The 27,177-nt window shown below is 39.0% G+C and overlaps 1 protein-coding gene across 1 annotated transcript; it reads right to left on the minus strand.

Annotated features, from left to right (window-relative positions):
• Positions 1 to 25,172, minus strand: LOC150085891 (uncharacterized). The gene is made up of 3 exons (XM_090373557.1): positions 25,069 to 25,172; positions 21,023 to 23,017; positions 1 to 866 (listed from the first exon to the last, which is right to left on the minus strand). The coding sequence occupies exons 2-3, from the start codon at positions 22,845 to 22,847 to the stop codon at positions 133 to 135; spliced, it is 2,559 nt and encodes an 852-aa protein (XP_090229683.1). The 5' UTR covers positions 22,848 to 23,017; positions 25,069 to 25,172; the 3' UTR covers positions 1 to 132.
• Between the last annotated feature and the right edge of the window lie 2,005 nt (positions 25,173 to 27,177).

Genomic DNA, 27,177 nt, shown 5'->3' on the forward strand with positions numbered 1-27,177 from the left:
GTAGGGCGTATTCAAAGTGTCAGAATATTTATTAAAATTCATCTTCTACGTGAATCGGCCATCTCATTAACAATGTTACCCATACTCACACAGCAGTGTCATTTTGAACTTCGACCTTCTTTTTTTGCAATTTTATCTTAGTGATGGCGCAGTTATCACATTTCTTTCACGCTGCAGTTTACGATAAACCCTCCTTATTATTTTTTTCTTCTGTCTACGCGAGAAGTACATGCATCCCAAGTTCATGCACATGGACAGTAGGCAGAAGCCGAATACTAAGTAAATAAGGTATCCGATGTTCTGTCGTATTTCTAAAACTTTATTGAGATCCAGTCGGAATTCCGTTTCAACAGCTCCTGGTCCTGTCGTTGTGAACATGAGAAGATTGAAGTATACGCCGTCCATAATCGTCCAATTCTCACGTAATGCTAGAGCAATAGATCCAAATATAAAGTACGCGAATAACAAGATGAGTCCAAATACTATTGGAATTATATGATCAATGGTAATGTCGGGTTTTTTCGATATGGATGATCCTGCGACGACTGGTGTCGATGAGCAATTCATAGTGTGATGAGTTGCAGCTGTGTAGTCAGTGGGTGCAGTCTGTTTCTCTCCAACACTGTAAGGCTTAGCTCCCACGATGTATGGTTTTCGAGACTTCATCTCGGTGTCTATAGGACATACTTTGTTACTGGGTCTACGGCATGGCCGACAGAACACTTGAACAAAAGTCACGGTCCAGAGTCGGGCAAGAGACCAACCAATCAGTGCCAGCCACGCCACTGTGAGAGGAATGCCGATTAACATGTACAGCAAAGTCACCAACTTTCCCCATTCCGATCGTGGGACAGCTACACCATAACCTGTAAATGTAAAGAAAAAGAAAATAAGAAAAATGCATCACAGTACACTTGAATTGCCCATACGTTAAATCAAAGTCAAGCATTTTTTTTTTTTTTTTTTTAAGTGGGTATATTTAAAATTATTTGAAAGATGGTTACACATCAAGCCCGAACCCCATTCCACAACAATGTATAACTACACCAGCATAGCTACCTGTCCTCTCTAGCGGAGTCTCCCAAATTATATCCGAGAGCGGGTGCAACTTATGGATATCTAACGTGGAGATGACGAGCGAACATCGGATCGATCGCATTCCAGTTAGAATATCCAGTAAGAGAGCACATCAAACGCGACATCGATCCCGGGACGAGATTTCAGATCATTATGTGGAAAGCAAATACTGTTCCAAGAGAAATCTCATCATAGTACAACCTTCTGTCGAAGTAAAAATTCGATGTTTCCTTCAAAATATCAGGAGTGTCAAAAACAAGCTAGATGGCCTACTTGATTTGCTTTCCTGCTCAGAGTACGACTTCGTCATTCTGATTGAAACCTGGCTCAGAGATGAAATGGAAATTGCTGCCTTCACCTCAAATCTTGGCTATCACACGCTGGCTGCTAATAGAATTGGGAGACGAGGTGGCGGTGTAGCAATCTGTCAAAGGAGTTCAGTACCCCTGATTAAGGCATCCACTTATCCAGGAGGTGACATAGAAGCTGTTCTTGGAATCTACCGAATTGCTGGTTTGTCGATCTCTCTGTGTGCGGTTTATTTACCTCCACCAGTTTCTGAGGATTCTGTCCTTAATCTGACAGCATGGCTGTCATCCACAATCAATCATCGGCAAAAGCTCATCATCCTCGGAGACTTTAACCTTCCACTGCCAGCCACGAAGCTCCTAGATACTCTGTCATTGAACATGTCGGAAATGGGCATTGGTCTTATTCATGTTCCTCCCTCACACGGCGATGCCACCCTGCAGCGCATCTTCTCAAACTGTTTAGTAGAGGAAACCCTGACCATAACTGAGAACTTCCTCCCGTCCGATCATGTTCCAATTGCTGCGATGATATCTCTGCAGGCACCTAAGGATGAACGTACGCAAGTACAAACTACGAACACTGTCAGGAGAGTATACAATCCAAAATACATCAACATTGGAAAAGTTACTACCCTTTTCCAACTTTACCCATGGAACATACTGGCTGAGATTAACATAAATGAGACTGCCTACTGGCTTTCGAGATGGATGGAATTCATTGCAAGGTCTGCAATGTCCAAAACTTGCATCCTTAGTCCCCACTCAAAGCCATGGTGGAATGACCTCCTGACCAAGGCCTTTAGGGAAAAACAGGCAGCCCATGCCTCTTACAAGAAGTCGCCTTCACAAGAGTCATACGCCAAATTTTCCAAAGCAAGGATGAATTTCCAGAAGAGGAAACAATTTTCTATTGACAATTTCATGAACGGCCGGCTATCCAGGGGAAAACGTGTGTGGTCCACTAGTCATATTTGCGCCCCTCTATCTTTAGATGTCCAGGAATGGTGTGAGCATGTGCTGCGTTTTCGAGATCACCGTGTGTCCGAAGCATATCCTTAGAATGAAGCGTTTAACATTTCTTCACCTACTAGTAATACAGAAATTTCCGAAGAACAACTAATAAAAATAATAAATTCACTGCCTGACAAGTCCACCATAGGAATTGACGCAATACCTCTGTTTAGTCTAAAAATTGCTTCTCATTTCATCAGCAAAGAGCTCACTCAACTCTACAACAAAGTACTCAAATTTGCACAGGTGCCTTCAAGCTGGTTATCATACAGAGTCGTGGCAGTTCCGAAAAAGCCTCATGCGAAAAGACCGGCTGACTTCAGGCCAATATCAATTGCCTCTCCCTTCCTGAAATGCCTCGAGAAGTGCATCTATAATGATGTAGCACTCGCAATCTTTGCGCATAGGCCAGAACACACCCATTATGCCATGCCTAATAGATCTACGGTAACCTGCCTACAGTCATTATCACAGAAAATACTTCAGGCCTGGAATGACAACGAAGATCTTCACACCATTTTTCTCGACATGAAATCTGCTTTCGACTCAGTCCAAATAACACCCCTTCTTGCCTTACTTGAGAGATTCTACGGGATATCCGGAAATATGCTCAAGATCCTCAATAATTTGCTATCTAGAAGAATGCTTCACTTCAAAGGCGATGGCATTGCAGTCACTAAAAGCGTCGAAGTAGGGATCCCACAAGGTAGTTGTCTCTCAGCCGTGTTATTTGCAGCAATATTCGTTCCACTAATGGATCAAATTCCAGCGTTCCTATCGCATGCTGATGATATTGTTTGCTACTTGCCATGCAAACGCCATGTTGTTCATTCACAAGAAAGACAAACCGCCTCTGAATCTGTAAACAGCTACCTGAATACATTCTATAAGTATGCTAAATTTTTTGCCCTGTCAGTCAGTCCAGAGAAGTCAAACTATCTCATCTTTACGCCAAGTCGGATCACTTCTACTGATACTGCATCTTCTCTACTTCCGGAATGGCAGGAAATGTCCTGACTCCCACAGACAGTGTCAAATTCCTAGGAGTAATCCTTGATGCCAACCTCACCTATAAAAAACAAATCCAAGCTCAGTATTCCAAAGCCCTGAGAGCGTTCTGGGGAATGAAAATTGATCTGTGCAAAACGCACAATAAGAAAATAATCAAGAAGTACCTCGCAACTTACTTCTGTAGTGTACTCTGCTATGCCGTAGAAGTTTGGTCGGCGGCACAACCTACCAGCCTCAGGAAACTATGGGGCCTCGAATTCTGGGTGCTGAAATGGGCCAACTTGTGGTCGCACCAGATCTACACAACATGTAAATCTACTCTCTGCTGCAACCTGCAATATGCGCCCATAGTCCACAGAGCCCATGTGCTAAAAATAAAGTCATTCCTTCATCTGTGCTCAGCTAAGCAGGATCACATCAACATCTGGAACACGGTTGGTTGGCGTTTGCCAGGCAGACATCTCCGTAGTACCCCTCCTTATGCTCAAGGCTCCAGCGGTTACAGAATTTCAAGAGACACTTCCCTAATGTGACTCTGGACACTCTCAACTCGCTCAACATCGACATCGACCTGTGGACTGTAGACAAGGCATATCGAGATGGCATCTTGTCCCATCTTGCTGTTTGTAAAGGACATTTATGTAAGTGCCGATCTTAGTTAGCCGATGTAATTTCATGTTCTGCTCAGCTTGTAGTCCTTTTTCGCTGTAATTACTACTTAATTCATTTTTACATTTTGACTATTATCTTTGCTTTGATCTATTAATTATTATTTAGTTATTATTATTTTATTTATTTATTTATTTTTTTTTTTTATAAATCAAAATCACTTGTATAAACAACTGATTGTAAGATTCCTCTGGCTTTCTGTGTAAGAATCACCAGTGTATAAAATTTATGTTAATAAATAATCTTATTATTATTATTATTATTATTATTATTATTATTATTATTATTACATATGTTTTGGCCAAAGGTGAGCGGGACTGCATCATCACTTATCGTTGAGTTTTTTTTTTTTTTTTGGTGTGAGTTGACGTCATTTTTGTGCAGTCTTATTTCAACATGGCTATCAGAAGTGAGAATTAAGCTAAGTCTAATATCATGTGGTCACTAGACGCCCCCGGTTTACGACGCTACTAACCGGAATTGACGTTTTGTCTCCGGAAAAGCTCCCATTATTATTTTCCGGCGGAAAGGTCCCAATCTATCTTTCCACAGATAGATTGCATGTGTGGAAAAGTGATTTACTAGAATTGTCGATCATGGCCGCAACAGTGTGAATTTCAAGGTGTAATTTGGGTATGGCAAACACTCAGAATAACCGAATTTATTATTTAGTTTTAAATTATGACTGATTTTTATTATCACGTCTTAAGTCTGTAGCTTTTATATTATTATTAAATAATATAAAATTTGCTATTCAAAAGTCTGTAGCTTTTATAGAACAGCTACAGAAAGTCCAGAGTACTTTTTGAAACATCTACTAAAATAACTCTTCTCTGCATTAACTTTTGCACTTGACCCTCTGGGGACACTGTGGTCTCTCCAATGATAGCGACAGCACTCGAGCTTGTATTCTTTAGAATCGACTACCATTGTCCACATAGCCAACCAAAAGTAACTAATGTCGTTTTTAGGCGTGTTTGCATATACAGTGTATATGCATATACCTATGCTCTTTACAACGTCCGTGTCTCCGTCTGCATGTAACACAGAGACTCTCAGTACACGGATTTTCATTAATTTTTTTCATTTAGGCCTTTAAAAAATATTTGCCGAGTCATTTCCAAATTTCATTAAAATCGGACGAATAGAAATCCGGCAATTATTATTTCTTTTTTTTTTTTTTTCCTATACAAATTGTTTGAAAAAAAACAGGAAAAAAAAAAAGAAATTCATAAATTAAATGTATTTTTAATGCGATATTGTTAGCTTTGGACAGTCCGCTCACACTTCGCATTGCATTGATATGTAACACTCGTGAACTTAGTGTTGCTTGTGAAGAGATACATATACATTCATAACCCAAAACATTATGACCACCCCTGTCTCCACGACTGGATGCATTCCACAGCACCTAGAAGAAAACGTCACCAACCGGCACAGCATATATAGTGACGGCACGGTAGTGCCAGTAATTTCTCCAGTATGAAGCCCCCGTGAAATGGGGAAAAGGAAGTACTGACGGTGTTTTAACGGGGAGCGATTTTCGGCGCTAGACTTGCCGGGAAAACATCTTAGCAACTGCAGTTATTGTCGGCTGTTAGAGAGCCACCATACTTACGGTGTGGCGGGAATGGTCCGAAGAGGAACCCACAATCACCGAATGCTGAGACGGGGAGATCAATACTCGTTGACAGTCGCGGTGAACGGCACTTGGCACGTGCTGTCACGATCTCACGATCCCTCAAGTAACAGCGAATACAACCAGGAACACAGAAACGTTTCTGAGCACACCATCCAGCGGAGACTTTTGCGGATAGGCCTGCAGAGTAGACCTGTTCATGTGCTGGGGTTGACCGACCGTCATCGAAACCTCCTGCAGTGGGCAGAGGAGCACCGTTTCTGGACTTTGGACGACTGGAAAAAACTCGCCTGGTCTGATGAATCAAGTTCCAGCTCCATCATGCTCATGGGCAGGTGCATATTAGACGGCGAGTAGGTGAGGTGAACAGCTGCAATCAGGCTGCTGTTTTGGACAAAAACAGGCCATTGGTGGTAGTGGTATCATGATTTGGGGGATGCTTGCGTAGACATTTAGTGGGTCCCCTCAACCCATTGAACACACTCTCACCGCCGGATCCTACCTCGGCATTGTTTCTGACCAAGTTTACCTGCATGGTGAACGTGTATCCAGATGGCACTGGATTCTTTCAACAAGACAACGCCCCGTATCACAAGGGGCACATTATGCAGGAATGCTTCAAGGATCATATCCAAGCATTTGTGTGCTCGTATGGCCGCCAAATTCCCCCGACATCAGTCCTTTCGAACAATTGTGGGATGCGGTAGAACGCAGCGTTCGCCAGTGCATCGATCCGTTGCTGATCTCTGGGACGTCCTTCTGTCCAGGGATATCTGAGAATGCCTTTTACGGTCGATGGCACGCAGAGTGCAAGCCGTTATTATGGGGAAAGGCGGCCCAACGCGCTGTTACGTCATAATGTTTTGGCTCATTAGTGTATATATAGAGATGAGTAATAAATAGGAGAGTAATAAATATTACACAGTTGTAATTAAATTGAACGAATAAATTTAAACAACGTGAAACTATAGAATTTTATTAGGTGTTCTATAAAGTTATAATCTTAGTCATTAATTAATAAGTAGATAATTATATTTACTTTTTACTTCTCTTAGAGAAAAAAAATTCGGTTAATTTTTAAAAATCGAACTCGCCTGAAATGCAATGCGCTGCGTATATTAACTGTTAACTGGATATCACCCATTAAAGTGAAGTGTCATATTAGGACGAGAAGTATCTCGTCTGCTCATGTGTAATATGTCCATAAATTGTGTATTCTCTGGTCCATTTTAACTGATGTTAAGGGACGAAAAACTTGAATTTTCCAGGAAGGGGGGGGGGCAAGACCATGCTACCCTCACCTGAATCCGATTAATTTAGCCGCGTTTCAACAACTCCATAAAATTTCCTGACGGGATTCGAAGTCCGGCGTTTTCTATCCGGTGTAGGAAGATGGTGATTATAACCACTGTGATACTCGCTCCGACTAATTTCGCCCATTAGGTGAATTCATTATTCATTAAAAACTGGCCAGTGTGCTACCCCTTGACTTTGAGGTCGTCAGATGCGGGTTGCTATATCACTGGCGCCTCTGTAGCCAGGTGGGCAGGAGCAGCAGTGCGTAGCACAGCTTCTTGATTAGACCGGGGTTCGAGCCCGTGACCACCAAATAGGGGGGATGCGGAAAGGTCAGGGAATGACCACCGCATATTCCCAGAGAAATATGGCCTTAGTTGCTAATGCTCCTAAAAAAATCAAATAACAGCTACATCATCTCTCTAAGGGCAAAGCAGTATCAATCATGGATTACACAACAGACCCAGCTAACACAGCTAAAGCAGAGAAAAAGCGCCTGTGCACTGCTGCTCGCGCCTCCGTAGCCAGGTGGGCAGGAGCAGCAGTGCGTCGCACACGCTTCTTGATTAGACCGGGGTTCAAGCCCGTGCCCACCAAATACGGAGGATGTGGAAACGTCAGGGAATAACTACCGCATATCCCCGGAGCAATATGGCCTTAGTTGCTAATGCTCCTAAAAAAAAAAAAAAAAAAAAAACCAAATAACAAACAAACAGCACTGCTGCTCCTGCCCACCTGGCTACGGAGGTGCCATTGTAGTCATGAACGGATATGGAATGAAATGCTGCCTGGACGTCGATATACGCAATGGTGATTTCCGAACCGTACTCAAATGCCTCGAGGATCTTGGTAATGGGTTGACTAGATTTGTGATCTTGACCGGGCAGCATAGCGGATCTGCGGTGACGGTTGTGGCATTAATTGGGTGGTTAACGTTCTCAGAAGAGATTTTACAAAAAGCTTTAATAGGCTTGATGCAGAATACCTACCTGCACGGATGCAACTTTATAGTTTTTTTTTTTGTTTTTGTTTTTTTATAACACTTGAGTAAGTTGGTCTCGGGGAGGGATTGCATTGGGTTGTCTCTCAGCAAGTGGGGTTTTTCATCCAGAAAACAAGCAAACCGATCGACACAGTAACCTAACCTTGCCTAACTTCCTTTGTGACTTGGTTACAGACTAGCTTGTTTCTATCATAGGCTTCTGTGTCGCCTGACAATTTATATGCATCCCAGATACTCAAATGTCTCGAGGATCTTGGTAGTGGTGTCACTTGATTTGTGACCTTGACCGAGTAGCCGAGTAGCATAGTGGATCTGCGGTGACTATTGTTGCATTAATTGGGTGGTTAACGTTCTCAGAAGAGATTTTTCAAAAAGCTTTAATAGGCTTAATGCAGAATACCCATCTGCATGGAAGGAACTTTATAGTTTTTTTGTTTTTGTTTTTTTATAACACTCGAGTTAGTTGGTCTCGGGTAGGCATTGCATTGCTTTGTCTCTCAGCAAGTGGGGTTTTTCATCCAGAAAATAAGCAAACCGATTGACACCTTGCCTAACGCACATACTCAAATCGGAAAGCCAATGAGGTAATACTCACGTAGTAGCCTTACCAACCCCTGAACGGATATGGAATCAAATGCTTCCTGGTCGTCGATACACTTAACGGTGATTTCCGAACCGTACTCAAATGCCTCGAGGATCTTGGTAGTGGTGTGACTTCATTTGTGACCTTGACCGGGTAGCATAGTGGATCTGCTGTGACTGTTGTGGCATTAATTGGGTGGTTAACGTTCTCAGAAGAGATATTTTTTAAAAAGCTTTAATAGGCTTGATGCAGAATACCCATCTGCACGGAAGGAACTTTATCATTTTTTTTGTTTTTGTTTTTTTATAACACTTGAGTTGGTCTCGGGCAGGGATTGCTCAGAAAGTGTGGTTTTTCATCCAGAAAACAAGCAAACCGACCGACACAGTAACCTAACCTTGCCTAACCTCCTTTGTGACTTGATTACAGACTAGCTTGTTTCTACCATAGTCTTCTGTGTCGCCTGACAATTTATATGCATCCCATGCATTTTTTTTTCTCTGCCACGAGTCTTATTACTTCATCTGAAATCTCTTTGGGCATTTTCTGAAGGATTAAGGCATTGATGTAGTCAGCAGTGTCTCCAGAGTTGATGGGAGTGAACAGTTTTATATCAGCAAAGGTGATAATATCAGTTCGGCCCGTCACGAACGGCACGCGAACAGCTGAGAACAAGATTCCAGACAGGACCCCGCCTTGTGGAAGCCTTGCCAACGCGTGAACGGATAGAATCAAATGCTGCATGGACGTCGATATACGTAACAGTGATTTCCGAACCGTCTCAAATGCCTCGAGGATCTTGGTAGTGGTGTGATTAGATTTGTGATCTTAACCGGGTAGCATATTGGATCTGCGGTGACTGTTTTGGCATTAATTGGGTGGTTAACATTCTCAGAAGAGATTTTTCAAAAAGGTTTAATAGGCTTGATGCAGAAGAAATTGGACGGTAGTGACTGTACTGAGAAGCAGAGCGTATTTTCGGCAGGGGTGTTACTAGATAGACATGCCACATAGGAGGGAAAATTTTTTGATGAAGGATCTTGTTAAATAATTCTATACAATAAAGATGATTTATTTATTTATTTACTCAAGCCCATTCTGCAATTTTGCAAATCAGTGAAAAACATGCTGGTGAGATAGGGCATCGTTACCATTCACTTGATTTATCCTTGAAATTCGTAGCTTTTCCATCGCACTTTTTCCGAATTTGAAACAAAATGTAATGTTCGCATTTTTGTCACATCACTTAACACAACGACAGTGTCTTGAACAGTGCAACAGCTCTAACATGACTGCGTGCAAATGACTTACGATATACAAATGACCTTAGAATGATGCAACCACTTAGATCAGCCGCTATAGGGCGTTGCAATTCTTTCTTGTCTGTGTTGATATACGTGCAATGAACTAACTTCTGGAACTTCATTTTTAAACCTTGATATAAAGAATACAGTACAGATCAAGAAGAATCACTTGTGTGTATAATCACATTAACACTCTTTTGTGGCGAGTTGGATATTTTTATGTGTAATTCTAAAAATATTTGTGTAGTTCCAAACGTGTTATAGCTCGTACAGAATATGCGCAGTTTTGCATATACTCGATGCAAATCGGATATATGCAAAAACGTCTGTCTTGAATTCGAAGGATATTTGTACATCTAAAAATGAAAACGGAGTTATTAATTAAGTAAACATCGTTTACGTTTTTTGTTACTGAAAGGCACTGATATTATTTTATATTTCGTGTTTCCGGGTACGAATGAATTGATTTATGGCTGAATATTGCAGTATGATCAGGATTAACTTCCATATTCAGGATACGAGTAAATCGAGAGGTTACATTACGGCGAAAATGCCTGTTGTTTGTCATTTCCCTTATGTGTGTGTGTGTGTGTGTGTATGTGGGCATGTATCAAGCGTAACACTACATGGCGTCTGTGTCTGCTGGAGACATTACAGAAATGATCGTTTCCACATAACATGCTATTTTGTGATCACTTTCTTAGGGGATCGATTGATTCTACTAAATTTAGTGTCTGGCACCGTTTCGTTCAGAGCCATGATTATTATTAAAATTATCCACTGTAGACTGCGCTATTTTCAACTTAGCACTCTCCGTTCAGTACTGTAAACATATAGGGAGTACTGTACTGTGTTTTGAGGTAGGTGGAGAAGAATATAATCGAAGCTCTGAATTGAGAAAACTACCATTTCTAGAGAGCTGAGACAGGTATCAAAGCGGCAAACTGCTCCGTATGATGTGACGTGTGTTCCTTGATAATATCAGCGCGATATTTTAAAGTCAAGGAACATTGAATTCCATCTTATAAGTGTACTTAACGGCACCCACTCACGCAGGGAGATGAATATATCCTGCTAAGCAAACACCACATTAATATTCCAAAATTTTATCTTCGGTTTCAGACAGCTACTTCCTACTGGAATGACAAGCGAACGCAGCAAAAAAGGCAGCAAACCCGTTTCATGGGCCTTTTTTTTTTTTTTTTTTTTTTCCCCTCTTATCAGCAGTTGAAAGTGCTTCCTGAAGCAAAGTAACTCGGTCTGACGGAACTTTCTTGAAAAGTTTACTTCGAGACCCTTCTAAGTATTATTAGGTCTAGCATCGTGAATATGAAAGTTTTCTTCACGTGTTCTAATATTTTACCCCAAAGGACCAAATACACGAAATTTAGAACAGGTGTATGTGAATATTTAAATGATAGGTTTAGAAATGTTACAGTTTATTTTATATTTTGGTAATGTAGTATAACTTTCGGCATATATTTAGTGTTGATTAATGACTTCAGTGAATTTTTATTAAAAATTAAAAAATATAATAAAAATTATGACATCTCCTATAAAAAAAAACAAAAAACACAACAACTTTTAATCTTATAAAGTGTCTAATTCAAACGTTGGGTGTTAGTTTGTCCAAAATGCACCGAAACGCCATTATGGTTGATATGTTCACTTTTTAAAATTAAGCTGAAATCATTCTAGATGTTAAACGTCCTTTCCAAAAGGGTTTTCCAAAATGTTAAGATGGCCATTGCCGGTTACAAATTTTAACACATTAATCGTGGCGTTCCACTGTGTAGACATAAAAAAAAATAATTAAATAAATAAATAATAATAATAAAATAAAAAATAAAAAGTTGAAACCTTTGGCGTTTTGATATCTGAAGCAGCTTCAACTGGTTATGATATTCTCACGTGTTGGATAAACTTTTGACCAAAATATAACTAATTTCATTTTTGATGAATATTAGTGATAAACGTTTTTCAGTTTGGCACTGATCAGCTTTCTGTAAATCAGAGTTTCTCAACCAGTGTGCCACACACACTGATGTACCACCGAAAATTCCGAGAGTTTGTAATTTTCGCTGAAGCATGTAGAAGCATAGAACTTCCCTTACAATGTAAGGCTTACATTTTATTTCACCTATCATGTTGGTAGTACAGTTACCATAAAAAACGTATGTTCGGTGAAACCTGTTATGTGTATTATGTATATCATGTTCGCTGAAAATCACTATATCTTATCAGAAAACTGATACCTTCCCTTTTCGTACGAAGTATTATTTTCTCACGTTCTGCTGTTTGCAAATGATATTAATACTTAGTGAATTGTTACACAAAACACTCGACAAAGTATTCATTTCATTTACTCTCTGCTCCCTTAATTTGATAGAAGAACCTCATCCCGCTGACTTACCTTCGCATTTGTCATTCAGAGGAAATCCCACGGTGAAGTAACTGATTCCTCGGTTTTGTGATATATTCGAAGGAAACGTTTGGTAACTTATTTATTGTGCATACTACTGCTGCAGATGTCTTTAAATAATTTTCCTCATTCTTGATTTATGAATTCACATAGTTTATTTTATTAATTTCTTTCTTATGACGAAAGTCGTATGAGATAGCTTTCAGTAATTAATTTGCTTCTGTTTACATCTCACGTTCGTCAGAACGAGTGTGGACGATGCTTCATTACATAGCACTAATACTGGAGTAAACATGTGTGGTAAGCGTTTTTTTGTTTGTTTTGTTATTTGGTTTTTAGGAGCATTAGCAACTAAGGCCATATTGCTCCGAGGTAAACGTTTCTTTTGCAGTTTTTGGTTTCAGCTATTTGGTGTGTTGTAAGATTTGAGCAAATATTTAAGTGTGCCGCGGAGGGTAAAAGGTTGAGAAGCACTGCTCCGGAAAGCTTTCTCATTTCATCTGATTGATTCTAGCGAATCTCTTCCCTGCTTAGAGACGGATCCCAATTTTGGACTACGAGCAAACATACAAAAAAAAAAAAAAAAAAAAAAGAAAAGGAAAAAACCTGCCGAAATTCATGGAATTACAAAGTTTTGTGTACTGCTAAGAAACAGTTCACGGAAATCTAGGAACGAGTTGCATGTGTGCATCAGAGAATGCGTGTATGCCACCCTCAGCGATAATTCTCCACTATTACAGAAAATTAACACTGAAGATGACACATGTGTTGCCTTTACAATCGGCAGTCTAAACATCAGTCCTTGTACCATAGTCGACGTGTTGAATTTGCCAAAAAGGCGAAAATTTCATGCAAATCGAAAGGCAGTCAGTCTGGCCGATCAAAGGCTTTCCTTTGATGATGGAGTTCTTCGCCAGCAAGAATATCGTTCGCGAGGAATTTGTCCTGTATGATCATACCAAGCATCTTTACAGCGACGTATCTTTACATCTCCACAAGGATCTTTACAGCGACGTATTTCCTCGCTTGCGAGATGCGTTGACTTAAACACCCAACTGTAGAAAGCAGGCAACTAAAGAAATCTGTTTCTCCGTGCCCATTTACTATGCGAGAAATGCATAAACGTGACAAGTTCAGGTTTATGGCTGATGACCAGACGAACATTGTCAACAAAACCAGCCAATGTCTTGGTGTCGTTTGCATCTTGTTCCATATGGCGTTGTTCCGAAGTCAACGCGAAGAGATACAGCAAAGCTTGCGTGTGTTATTTTGGGTATCTACTTGAAACTTACCTTGTTGAGACGAGAAAATAGATAAGCGCTGAAGGGTAAAATTACCCCGTTGAATATCAGATGAGTGATTTTTAAGATAGAAACGAGAAAATAAAGCAAAAACACGTATACCTGAGATTAAGAATTAAAGGTTAATTGGAAAACTAGCATGCCATTTGTTAGCAAAAGGGCGTACGTCTTTGCCGGGTTCTGGCCATGTTCCTGTTTTATTCAAACAAGTAGTTAGTTCTAGCTCATAAATATCGTTATATTTGTATATAACGATATTTATGAGTATACTTGTACGTATACTGTATAAGTTGATTGGTTGCTTGTTTAGGCTTTCATGGTGAATCAGCATTTAAGGCTATAATGTGCCAAGTCAAACAGTGTATAAGCAATCGTACAACCTCTTTACAAGAAAGTTCAGTAAATTAACTACTTTTTCAGCAATAGGAATTATAAAAGTTTTCTAGAAGCCATACACGCGAAAAGTCGATAATAATAAAATATTCTTACATCTACTGATTAAACAAATATGTAACAAAATATTTAATAACTATAAAATCCAAAAATGGTAAAATATAACAAGAGCGGACATATCCCGATATTTCTTGTTAGGGACTTTCTAATTTGGAATTTCTTCTTGTTGATCACCTCTGGATAGAAGGCCGCCGTAGCCTACTGGTCAGGCACGTGGGTGCATAAGTACACGTGCCTTGAGTGACCGGGGTTCAAGCCCGTGACTTCTGAATACGGTGCTGTTTCTTGTATTCTGTCTGTCTTGTGAACTCCTCTGACTGTTAGGTCGTCTCGGAGTATAAACAGAAAATTAATTTTATTTATTAAAATCGCTTTGCCTCCATTCTGTCAAAATTCATATGTTGTCTCTATTGTTCTCACAACTCCACTAATAACTCAGAGCACTTTGACATCCTTTCTTTGAAACTCAACTTCTTCCAGTCTGACTTTCCTAACATTGAGGGCCTTTTCTGCCTGTAAATCACCGAAGTAATTTTCCTTGGTGATTTCAATGTTCGCAACTCCAGCTGGTTTCACTTGTTTAGTCACAAGGACGTTCATATTTCTAGACAAGATCATATATATATTAAGGATTATTCTGACTTCTAATCTCGCTCGGAAGCAATATTTGTGATACACATACTGGCCACAAAAAATACGAACCTTTGTACTGAGACAGTCACAAACAGAAGAAATGCAAATAGATGAAAAGAAAACTGTGATGTGGAGTGGTAAAGTGTTGCCTTGTTGAGTATAAAGACTACACAGGCTGTTCTACTGCAGTAATCTGAAGCCAGAATGGAGAAAACGCATGATCTATCAGACTTTGGAAAAGGTCTTATCGTGGGTGCACGTTTAGAAGGAGCCACGATTCAAGAAACGAAAAGCATAACTGGTTTCTCAAAAGCATCCATCTCAAAGATTTTTAATTGCTGGAAAGCAAGCGGTTCTTCAACATCTCAAAGTTGTAAATGTGACAGAAACACAATACTTCAATGGCGAAGCCGTCACACTCTGAGGACTGTTAAAAAAAAAAAAAATAAATAAAAATAGGACATTCAGTGTGTAGCAAATAACATCTGAATTCAACCAAGCCCAGAGCTGCCCTATTTCAATTGCACCATTCGTAAAGAATTGAAGAAATTGAGTATTGGCTGTTGCCTGCTCTTTTGGAAGCCACCTGTTTCAATGAAAAAACAGAAAAACCTGCTTGTAGTGGTGCCGTACAACGTCGTGATTGGACAGTGGAACAATGGAAGAAAGTCGTGTGGTCAGACGAATTATGATACTTTGTTTTGCACTAATGGTAGGCAGAGAGCGCGTGGCGAGAATCTCACGAAGCGATGGACCTTGCTTGCTTTATTAAGATAACCCAAGCATCTGGAGGTAGTATTATGGTATGAGGAATATTTTGTTGGTACGGACTGGGTCCGTTGATACCGTTAGAACTTTGAATGTCATCTAGGGAGTACCTTAATTTATTATCAGATTTACTGCACCCTGCAACGTTACAATTTTATACCGAAGGTGATGGCCACTTTATGGATGACAATGTAATAGCTCATCGTACCAGAATCGTGCAAGAATGGTTCTGAGAACATGACAAGGATTTCAACCATCTTCCATCTTTCCTGTCCCCCCCATTCACCTGATCTCAATCCTATTGAGAATGTGTGGGATATGTTGGAGGGTGCTATTCGACAACGAAGTCCTATTCCTTCAATTTTGCCACAGCTTAGTGATATTTGATAGAAGAATGGTTACAGTTTGACCAAAACGCATTAAAAAACCTTATAGAATCCATGCCACACACTTGCTGTTACAGGCAACTCTCTGTTTACGAACGAGTTCCGTTCCAGGCCGTTGTTTGTTATATTTTTTGTTCGGTATCTTGCATTCCTGAACTTTTACGATACGTATCGTATAAATTAGCAGCCATTTTAAAGCATTAAAACCATGTACTAAACATCGAATGGTCTATACAATACGTTTTATTATAATGGATGTATGCGTTATGGTTTATCGTATACGATACGTCACGTAAAATAAAATAAAAAAGAATAAAAAAACAAGATATCATACTTGTTAATTTTAATTAAAAACATAAAGAGTTACCAAATAAAAATAAAGAAAATGAGTACTAACATACATGTGCTGTACATACATATGTATTCAACTTTTATAATCAATATCTTTGCATTGAACCATTGAGGCTAATTATGCGAGCATCACTAGACTCTGGGGAGATTCCCTTGGATTGGAAAAGTGCAAATGTATCTCCCATACATAAGGGTGGCTCTAAAAGTGAAGTTGGAAATTATCGACCTGTCAGTCTGACTTCAGTAGTAGGGAAAATCATGGAGGCAATGATCAAGGGTGGAATTCAGGTTCATTTGGATCGAATTGAAATTCTTAAGGATACTGAGCATGGTTTTGTAAAGGGAAAATCCTGTTTAACAAATCTGGTTCGCTATTTCGAAAGGGTCACTCACGAGCTGGATTTAGGGAATAATTTCGACATTGTTTATTTAGATTTCAGCAAAGCTTTTGACTCAGTCCCATATGAGCGGTTGCTTTATAAGCTGGAACAGGTTGGAATCACTGGGAAAATCCTTAGATGGATAGAAGGATGGCTTCAGGGCAGGAGGCAGAGGGTTGTGATAAATGGCTATTCCTCAGATTGGGTTGATGTAAGAAGTGGGGTTCCCCAAGGATCAGTATTAGGACCACTGTTGTTTTTAATTTTCATAAACGACATGGATGAAGGGATAGAGGGCGTGATGTCTAAATTTGCAGATGATGTTAAAATTGGTAGAATAGTTAATGATCACTGTCAAGCTGAGCTTCTTCAGAGAGACCTAGATAGACTTCAGGAATGGTCAGAAAAATGGCAGCTATGCTTTAATCCAACAAAGTGTAAGGTATTACACCTGGGAAACAGTAATCCCAAAATAACTTATTCACTTGGTGGAGTTCAACTAAACCCAGTACTGGAGGAAAGGGACTTGGGTGTTACAATAGGATCAGACATGAAATTCTCTGAGCATTGTAAACAGGTTACAAGGAAGGCCCATGGTGTCCTATCGATGATCTATCGAACTTTTGCAAGTAGAGATAGGGACGTGATAATCCCATTATATAAGGCTTATGTTAGACCACACTTGGAATACTGTGTTCAAGTATGGAGACCGCACCTAAAGAAAGACAGCTTCTTGAAAGGGTGCAAAGACGGGTAACTCGCCTGGTGAGATCGGCAAAAGGGCGTCCTTATGAAGAAAGACTTCGAATATGTGGGTTGCAGAGTTTGGAAACTAGACACCTTAGAGGAGATTTGATTGAGGTGTTTAAGGCTCTGAGAGGCATCAGTAAAATGAATGAGGACGAAATTTTTAAGATTATAAATGATGCTAGAACTAGGGGACATAAATTCAAGTTACGGGGGAAAATGTTTAGATTGGACTGCAGGAAGTTTTATTTCAGCCAGCGAGTTATAAATTACTGGAATAAGTTGCCTTAATGGGTGGTAGAGGCCGACAGTTTGGGGAAATTCAAAGGTCATCTGGATAGTACTTTCGGGTAAGGGAAGCGCATAGGATGATAGGTTTAATTTCCTTTTTTTATTTTTTTTATTAATTATTATTATTTATTTATTTATTTATTTATTTTTATCATTTTTTTTTTTTTTTTTGGCTGGTGCAGCATAAGCCATAGGCTTTCTTGCACCATGCGGCCGTTACTAATACTAATACTAATCTTCATCAGAGTTCAATATTTTCCACATAAGCGACACTAGGTGCAGCTGAGGTAGATGGAAGGGCGTCTGATAATGAAGAAACAGCTGGGTTTTCCACTATTTTAAAATATGTTTTTATAGAAGATTGCACAGTTAGATTCTTTATTTTTCTTAAAAAATCTCACTGTAGCATGCTAGAAAGTCATAAACGCCTCTTTTCAATTTTGCAATTCTTTCCATATTTGGGTCTTGTTCTTCAATGATTGCCAACCGCTCAGAAATTGATTTAAAAGCTGCAGCCATTTTCTGCCTTTTAAATGTTCTGGGAGGCTGTGGAATATCAGGTTCTTCTGTTACTTCAGAATTTAAATGTGTCTCTATTTCAATTATTTCATTGGTTGTTAATTCCTCAAAATGCGAATCCAAAAGCTCTCTCACGTCAATCACATCAAGGTCGAGGTCCATTTTATTGCCGAGTTCAACAATTTCCTGATAATTATTGTAATAAATACATTTTTTAAAAGTTTATTTATATAAATCTTACAGTTATGATCACTATACGTTTGGCATTTCGTTTTATAAGGAACTCTATCTATTGGCGACTTTAAGAAATTTTGAATAATTTCGACGTTCGTTATAGCGAATGTTCGTAAATCGAACGTTCGTAAACCGAGAGTTGTCTGTATTCGAAACAAAGGCTGCCCGATTCGATACTGAATAAATGTTCCTATTTTTTAGGCTTCTGTGTGTATAAGTATATCATAAACATTGCTTCCTCTGAACAAAAAAAAAAAAAAAAAGCGTTTCCTTTTTGGTTCTCGGTGCTACTGTTAAAAACATCTACTCACTTTATAAATATCTCAAATTAGTATTGTTCCCACATCTAAGGGTGTTGCCTCAAAACCTCTCCCAAACGTCATGGTTCTATTCAAAAGAGGCCAGTCAGGTTAATTAATGACCCGTCTTTTAGGAAGTCTCTCCACTCTGTCTCATACACGTTCAGCTTCTGCTGCATGTTTTTCAACAGATACTTCCACTGGCACTTTTTTTCTGAACTGGCATCTGTAATTTCTCCAATCTCTTCTGAGCAAGTCCGTACACACGCCACAACCAGTCAGCATCCATTCAGTGTCCAACTCCAGACTCACAGAACCAACTTTTCCTGTTCTCCATTTATCCATTCCATTCTGATCTCTTTTTTTCAGTTTAGTTTTATATACTAGAATTTTCAGTTTAGTTTTATGTATTAGAATTTTCAGTTTAGTTTGATACGTTTACTAAGCAAGCAATAGAAGGTGACATCCAAGAAGTGGTCAACAACAAAAAAATACGGAAAGGGAATCGCTAAACTGGAATTTCAGAACTGTGCTTTTGCCTACAATAGTCTCGATGTGTATTATGTAACATGTATGTATTTCTCCTGTGTATCTCTTATGTACAAATTTTGTATGTGTATCTCTGTTGTTTGCAAGATGTAAATATGCATCGTAAACCCCTGGCACCACCATGCCGTGACGGGAATAATTGTATGTAGGTTATAGTACAATTAAAGATTCTATTCTGTTCTTTTCTATAATTATGTTTGTTTTTTCGCGCTAAAGGAACCAGGGCGTTAGAGTCAGTGTATTGTGTTTTGTAAATGATGTGTATTCTACGCTTTTCTTGTTTTACGAGACAAAAAAAAAAAAAAAAAAAAAAAGAAAGAAAAGAAAAACGGGTTTCTTGAGGAGAAAAATTATTTATTTATTCAGTTTTAACTCCTGTACAGCGTTTATGTTAGGATTGTATATCATGCGAAGAGACCGACTAACTTGGTCGTCATTTGAATAAAACCATAAAAATTCTCCTGTTTTGACAGAATTCGAACCCAGCCATTTTCCACTCGGAAAATGTATGTAGGTCTTTGTGATTCTAAACTGTACAATCGTACAGATCTTGATTGTACACAGTGGTTACGACAGCGAGCGTAAGCATGGATGCTTACGATCGCTGTCGCAAGGATGCTTATTTATGCTTGGTTTCTGTTTGTTAATCGCCACTGCAACTAATGACATGCGCTTCAGTGTTATTAGTTTGCATGCAAGGTTTCAGATGTCTAGGTGCATAAATAAATAAAAAAATTTAAGGTGTTAGTTGAATAAATAAATAAAATTACATTTGGGTATAATTTTACTTATCACTATTTTTTAACGCTTCTTCCTATGAGCTATTAAAACATGATTTCGAATAGTATGTTATCTAAGCGGGAACTATTATCCATGATAGATAGTTAAATGAAATACAGGGCAGGCTTGATGAGAATATCTATGGTGCCACTGTTAAGTTTTCTTTTTCTTTTTTGTGATTCTAAATTCGTTTGAAATCGCGAGAGGAGTCGTGCACATAGCTGCGCCTGCTCTGACGACTTTGTATTTCATTTTAATTTCATCACGTTTATGAATATTTCCTATTTCATGTCTATAAACAAGATTGAAACTTTAAATCAGTTTGCTTGAAATTTTTTCGATATTTATTCATTTCCTCAATGATTAATCTTTGTTATATGCATGTATAACAACGTAGCAGATGTTTATAAATAAACACAGTCGCACCTTACTTCCTGTTGGCCTAGCTGTCGTGCTGATACAGAGTAAACATTTGATTTCCACATCCGTTGCAAGCACGAAATGAACAGAACTGAATTATTCACTTGTAACTAAGCAGTCTGATTGCTTAGTAACTTCAGACCGAAAAAACTACAAATAATATAAGCAGATGAATAATTTTTCAGTATATTACTCAAATAACTGATGACAGGGAGAGTTTTTCCATGCCATTCCTTCTTCGTGTTTTCTTGGTATCATTTTATTTAGTCCCCCTCCCAACAACAAGATGGATGCTAATTGAAAAGCGGTTAAAAATGGACAGAATCAACTGGACTGAATTACAACTGGTCATTTAAGCACAAAGAACAATAATTTATCATAACGTGATAAGATGCAAATCAACTACAACTAATAACTTGAAAACAAACGGGATGCTGCATGACTGGAGCGTCAGGCCCCATTTTTAATCGGGGAGATTCGTCCTAATCCGAATAGGGATGAAGGAAAGCTATTTCATGCTCTCAACATACAACAGTATTACATTAACCATTTCGGAACTGTATCTGGCTTTAAACAGCATCTTACCTGTTGTTGTCATTACAGATACGCTGAAAAACAAGGCGCTGCTGAAGCTCCACACTGGCGTTTTTTCGATATCTTCCGACCTTCTATAGCCATTATGACAGGCCTTCAAGAGATCACGTTCAAATATGTCTAGGTGGTGATAAACTTTTTGTGGCCACACTGGCTCGTGTTCAACAACATGTCGTAGTTCTGTTGCTAGCAAGACAGAGGTATCATTCTTCCATTTCTCCGTTTTCACTGCAGTCGACACCTCTCTGGAGTGCTCAAGGAAAGAGAAGAGAAATGCTCCAAACACTGCTTGGGATACCACAATCACAGTTAGCAACAACGTACACACAAACCTACACGAACACATTTGCTTTGCAGGATATGAAGGTGTGTTATCATGACGTGGACTTTGATCCAATCTCGCCCTCTCCTTCTCCACCTCCCCCTCCCTCTCTATTGCTGCTGCTGTTGCCGTCTTGGGACGCGATCTTTGCTGTTGCGGTGCTGTTGGAACTTCTTGCTGTGATCTCTGCGGCACCCCTTGACTATTAGAGGAGGAGTTAATGTCTGTGCCGTATCCGCGATGAGTGCTTGGCTTATCTTTCCAGTTATTCTGTCCTGATTGATGAGCATATGCAGACTGACTGTAGACTAGGCTTGACTCCGTGTTCTTTTCACACACAGTTTCGTTTATTTCGTTGTTCTCTTTTAACTGAGTTTCTTGAGGAAATGATTTGAGTGAACCGCCACCAACTAACGATACTGTCCTTTTCAGTTCCGGTTCTTTAGGCCTAACTCCTCGATTTTCGCTAACAGAATTCAGATTAATGTTATACACCAACTGCTCAGTTTTCGACTCTTCAGGTACTGACTTTTGTTCCTGTGTATCTTGAAAGGACTTTGATATTGAGTTATAAACTATCGGATCCAGTCTTTGGGATGTGCTACTTGTAGACATGGCTGTGCCGTAATCTTGAGGTGACACTAGAGGGTCATTGAAATAAGAAACTGGGGGCTTATATGAAGGATTATGGGACCAATTGTCTTGAAAACGACCATATGGCATTATAGATGTACCAGGCAAGGATATTAAATGAGAATTGTTTTCAGATAAAAATTCCTTCTCTGTAGACTTATTAAGGTTTCCACTTGGTGGCACTTGTGACTGAGATTCCACCTTTGGAGGTTTATCAATAGAATCAGAAGAGGATGCAATGGGTTTAATGTACACTGAAATACGAGTTTCTGAGTTATCTTTGGATGATTTCATACTAAAGGATGGAGATTTCGCTGTGTTTGTATACGTCAAAGAATTCTCGATTTGAAGTTTTGTAATAGGCATGTGATCAGATGTAGAGGCTGAAGATGGGAATGAAAGTTTTTCGTTATGATTTTCGACTTCCGACTCCTTGCATTCATTGCTTGGAGATGCCGGAAAAGATACATTTGTACCTTCGACCTCGTTGTCCAGTTGGTTCAGTGTTTTATTTTCTGGAATTCCTGGAGATAACGTGGGGGTTGGTGAATTGATGGAGGTTTCATTCGTTACGGTAATCACCGGTTTACTAAATATGGAACTGGCATTTGAAAGCGTGTTTTCTTCTTGTTTTTCATTTTCTTTGTTGTCGCTGTCGCTTTCGGAGGGAGGTACAAGGTTGTTAATGGTGCCATTATTAGTTGGAATAGCGTCGTATTTGTTGGCAATGTTTTCATGCGAGCTTTCAGTCTCTGAGTGTACCACAGAGTAATCGTTGTTCACCTTGTCTGGTTCCTCTTCCCGCTCTGATAAAACGGATGTTGGAGAGATTAAGTAAGGGATTTTGGGCTTACTTGCCATAGGGTGGAGGGTTCACATGCTAGGAACAGAAAAAATACACAGGTTCTGATCACACACCTGAAATACGACACTCACTAGAACGACAACGGGTTTGATGAATGGAACAATAGGAAACACTCTGTAATACAGGATTTACTTCTTTCTTCATCAGTGCACAGAAATTGCAGCAACTGTAAAAAAAATAATATAAATATAATAATCGCTTAAATTTCGCTTTTAATTATATGACTTATAAGGATTTGTTAGTTAAATACAGTTACTTCAGTAGAAATAATTTAATATTAGCTAATATTTAATTGACTTCAGCTTCATTCAAGGTGATCATTCTTTGCTCTTAATTGAGGTTCGCTGTTTCCAGAGGCGCATAGTATCCCGAGAAATCTGAACATTTTTCTGGCTGGGTCTTATGACAACCACAAAGGTTCGTAGAAATAGCGATGTAGCAAGAGGATCAGGATCAGAAAACCTCTGAGTCGGGTGTGCAGCAGTTTTTATATTATGCCGATATTTCATGTGAATCGAGTAATCATTGGAAGCAGTAGATTGTTCTCTCAATCACTCCTCTCTAATAATTCTACATCTGCTATGTAATTGACATACTTATGAGCATTTTGATAACGAAACGTTGCGCCACCATAGCAGGAAGTTTTCGCCATTTTATGTAATATACAGTGTCGCGTTTGACTATACAAATGTCTGTAGGGACAGGGCCTATTGAAAAAGAAATACAGTAGATATAAAATTGACAGGAGTATAACAGTCCTGTTATAATGTAACGGCGACAAATTAAACTGTAGAATATGTCAAAAGAGATAACGCTGTAATGCCTTAACTGACAAACTAATTTAAACTTGGCATTTAGTTTAATTACAACTAATCTCCTCCTATATTACTCTGTTCACAAGCAACATCACATCCACCGGTCTTGTATAACAAATGTGCGAAGCGTGCGCAGACTGTCTAAAGATAACAATACTGCATTAAAACTACTTGAAGTTGAAATAAATTTTTTTCTATAAATTTCTTTTTTCAATACAAATCGTATGGGAAAAAGAAATAATTGAAAAAAAGAAAAATTTGACTCGGCAAATATTTTTAATAAGCCCAATATACAAAATTTCATGAAAATCCGTCCACTGGGAGTGCCTTTATTACATTTTATGCTATTTTTTCATTTTATGAAAATCCGTCCAATGGGAGTGCCATTTTATGCTGTGATTATGCTGACGGACGAACAGACGGACATGGTGAAAGAAATAGGCCAGCGATTCCCAATCTGTGCGTCGCGGGATATTTTAAAATTTAGAGGGAAACACAGCGATACTCGACACCTGTTGGACACCGCACGAACTACTAGCTTGAGGTAGTTCACAGTTTCAACATTACTTATTACGTTGTTTGGACCTAGCTACTTAACAAACGGAACTGTTTGGTATTTCTTTTGGCCTAGGGGCGCCGTGAAAAAATTACTGAGACACTAAGGGCTCCCTGAACTGAGAAGGTTTGGGAACCTCTGCAATAGGCGCTTAGCATTTTGTATATATATATATGCGAACGCATCTAATAATGGCTGTTGTCAGGACACAGAAGATGACAGTATAGAGATTTATCACTCTTTTGGAAAGATGCGGATGTTCGAATCCTCTCGGAGGAAATTCTAAAGACCTCTTCATTCGGGCTGTAGTTAGTCGATCACAGGCGGAGACACTACGGTTCCCCCCAGTGAGTTACTCCTGGTTTTTCAGCATAACATGGATGAGGGCTGAACTGATCAACGTGAGCTTACAACACTTCTACAGGCATAATAACACACAGCACAATATGGCCTACCGCCTACATGATTACTAACAACAGCGAGATGTCATAGTAACATATATTATTTACGTAATCATCATAAGGTAATAAAATCATACTTATTTATGATGCTATGATTACGTAAATATTTTGTTATGAATCTGATTACGTCAAAGTAAATCAATGTAATTTTAGCGTTCAAATTAATACTTTTTTGCTGTAGTTGTATAGAGAAGCTTTTGTTTTCCAAGAAGTTTTACAGAGGGATACAGAGAGTGTACAGAGAAGCTTTTGTTTTCCAAGAAGTGTTACAGAGGGATCTATTTACTACGTCTACTCACACATTACGAAGGTAAACATAGCTTGCGAAAATACCTTTCTTTACGTCTGTCACATGCATAAAGAATGTCCAAAAGGTGAAACTTACCTAGTGGAGGAAAAAGAGCGGTATGATGGGGTTCAACGGAAGTTATTTCTCTAATAAGATACGTCGCGCATAACTCAGTAATCGTGGTATCATCCTGTTCAAGTGTTCGCGTCTGCCAACATCCACCGTACTGGTTTACTTCCAGTTACCCTAGTTACCTGCGTGCTACCAATGAGCATTCTTACAGCTAATACAGATCACGCTCCGTTTCGAGCACGCAACCCCAAGGACAGCCGTGCTGCGTACCTACCGCAAGGATCGCTGCAAAATACCGTGTCCACACAGCGAAAGGAGCCGTTTGTTCACTGATACTTTCACTCATGCTTGATGGGTGAGCAAACACATAGCAAACGTCACATACACGTCTGTATAAGAGACCACAAGATATGAGCTGGGTTGGAGCAAGTTCTCGGCTGTCTCATTTTGTGATTCCTTATCTGCCTACCGTGGTGTTACACAGCAAATAGGATATTAGGGTTTACCTCTAACTGAGAGGCTAAACCATGGACGGTTTCGAACAAAATGAAGATGTTACGGTAGAATTAGGAACAAATAGGGAGAAAATGCGTTATTAAACTTAGAATCTGAATTTGTCTTATTTTACAAGGGAGCTATTACTAGGTTTAGCGAGAGAAAGAGAGGTTCCAATCGATTATTTACAAAGATACAGAGATTTAGGCCTCATGGCCTTAGTTAACTGGCACAAATACCAAACAACAAAAATATTCTGTCATTATATTTGTGTGAATGTGTGCGAGCAGTTTTGTGGGTTTATTGGTTTAAAGAGAGTGAAAACAGTTTATTAAATATCGAAAACAAATTTCCTTCATAAATAAATAATATTGTTTGTGACAAGTACGTATATGGTCTGTTAGCAGATATTAATTATGAATTCCGAAAAGACATTTTATAAAGGTGACTAGATCTTGTGAAGCACAATGCTGAACACATTTATAACGCTGCCGCCTTATAATGAAATGTATGTTTACCTTAAGAAAGTTTATTACTTTATACTACTACTTTACATTTATTAGATTAAATGTAAAGTGATTATTGCCTTAAGTGATTATTTGCTCAACAAATACAGTATACAGTATAGGACCAACCGAATTATTGCATATATTTGCATAAAGTGGTGGATTATTTTATTTTTAACAAGAAAGAGTAAATATATGCATTTACACACAACAGTAGTGAGAAAATACGCTTTCTTTTGCAAAAAGCAGAACAAAAAAGTTCAATTCTCATTAGTACAAGTTAAATAAGTACAAGATATTGTAGTTTATTATACGAAGTTGGCAAATTCACTGCTCTTTGATTCGTTAAAGAAAGGTGTGAGGGGGCATGTCCTGCTAAATGTAGGACGTCTGGTCTCCTTATGCTTTAATTATGTTGCGTTATTAACCTAACCTGACTTAATATAACCAAGAATTTAATCAGACTGTGAATATGATATAGATACACTGAGGTTTGGATACTAGAGCTATACCCATAATATTTCATAATAAACAATTATTATAATAAATAAATAAATAAATTTTCTGTTATTGTAAAGTATATGCACTGTCTTACCAAAAGTCACGAGGCACTGCACTGATTGGAGGAAATTGTGGCTATGAAATGTGAACAAATATTTTGGTCGATAAAAGTAATCAGCGGAAGAATAAAAAGGTAGTCCGGAATTCATTTCAAATGTGTGTTCCAGGTCGACACTTGGCAATGAGCTGAAGAAATTTAAGTCAGTAGATCAGGTAGGAGTAAAATACTAACTGATAAAAGCCGATGTACCTTTAGATGGCAACAGTCATATCACCATCAGACCCTACAGAATATGAGTGTAGTTCTTTGAGCAGCTATTGGCAAACCTGTGTTTCTACAGCACGTCGAGTTAGTTACATGCGATGAATATTTCATGGAAACGCTGCAGCCTACAAGCTTTTGATATCAAAATATACACTGTTGACTGGCATGTGCAAGGCACACTGAACAGAGCTCGAAGGAAATCGGTCCTTTGGAAAGATGTGTCACGCTTCAGACTCTTCCATGATGGACGTGTTTGGGTATGAAGAGGGTATCTGGGAATCCTTACTACCTAAGTGTTTTGTCAAC

This window comes from Mastigoproctus giganteus, chromosome 5 (genome assembly GCF_048544385.1).
Source record: "Mastigoproctus giganteus isolate SK-2022 chromosome 5, ASM4854438v1, whole genome shotgun sequence".
Taxonomy (NCBI): domain Eukaryota; kingdom Metazoa; phylum Arthropoda; class Arachnida; order Uropygi; family Thelyphonidae; genus Mastigoproctus; species Mastigoproctus giganteus.

Excerpts from the sequence above, each read along its gene's own strand:
- LOC150085891 (XM_090373557.1), bottom strand. The coding sequence starts at position 22,847 with ATGGCAAGTAAGCCCAAAATCCCTTACTTAATCTCTCCAACATCCGTT. Across the intron at positions 867-21,022 it reads ATCTGTAATGACAACAACAG|GTTATGGTGTAGCTGTCCCA; the intron begins GTAAGATGCTGT and ends TTACATTTACAG.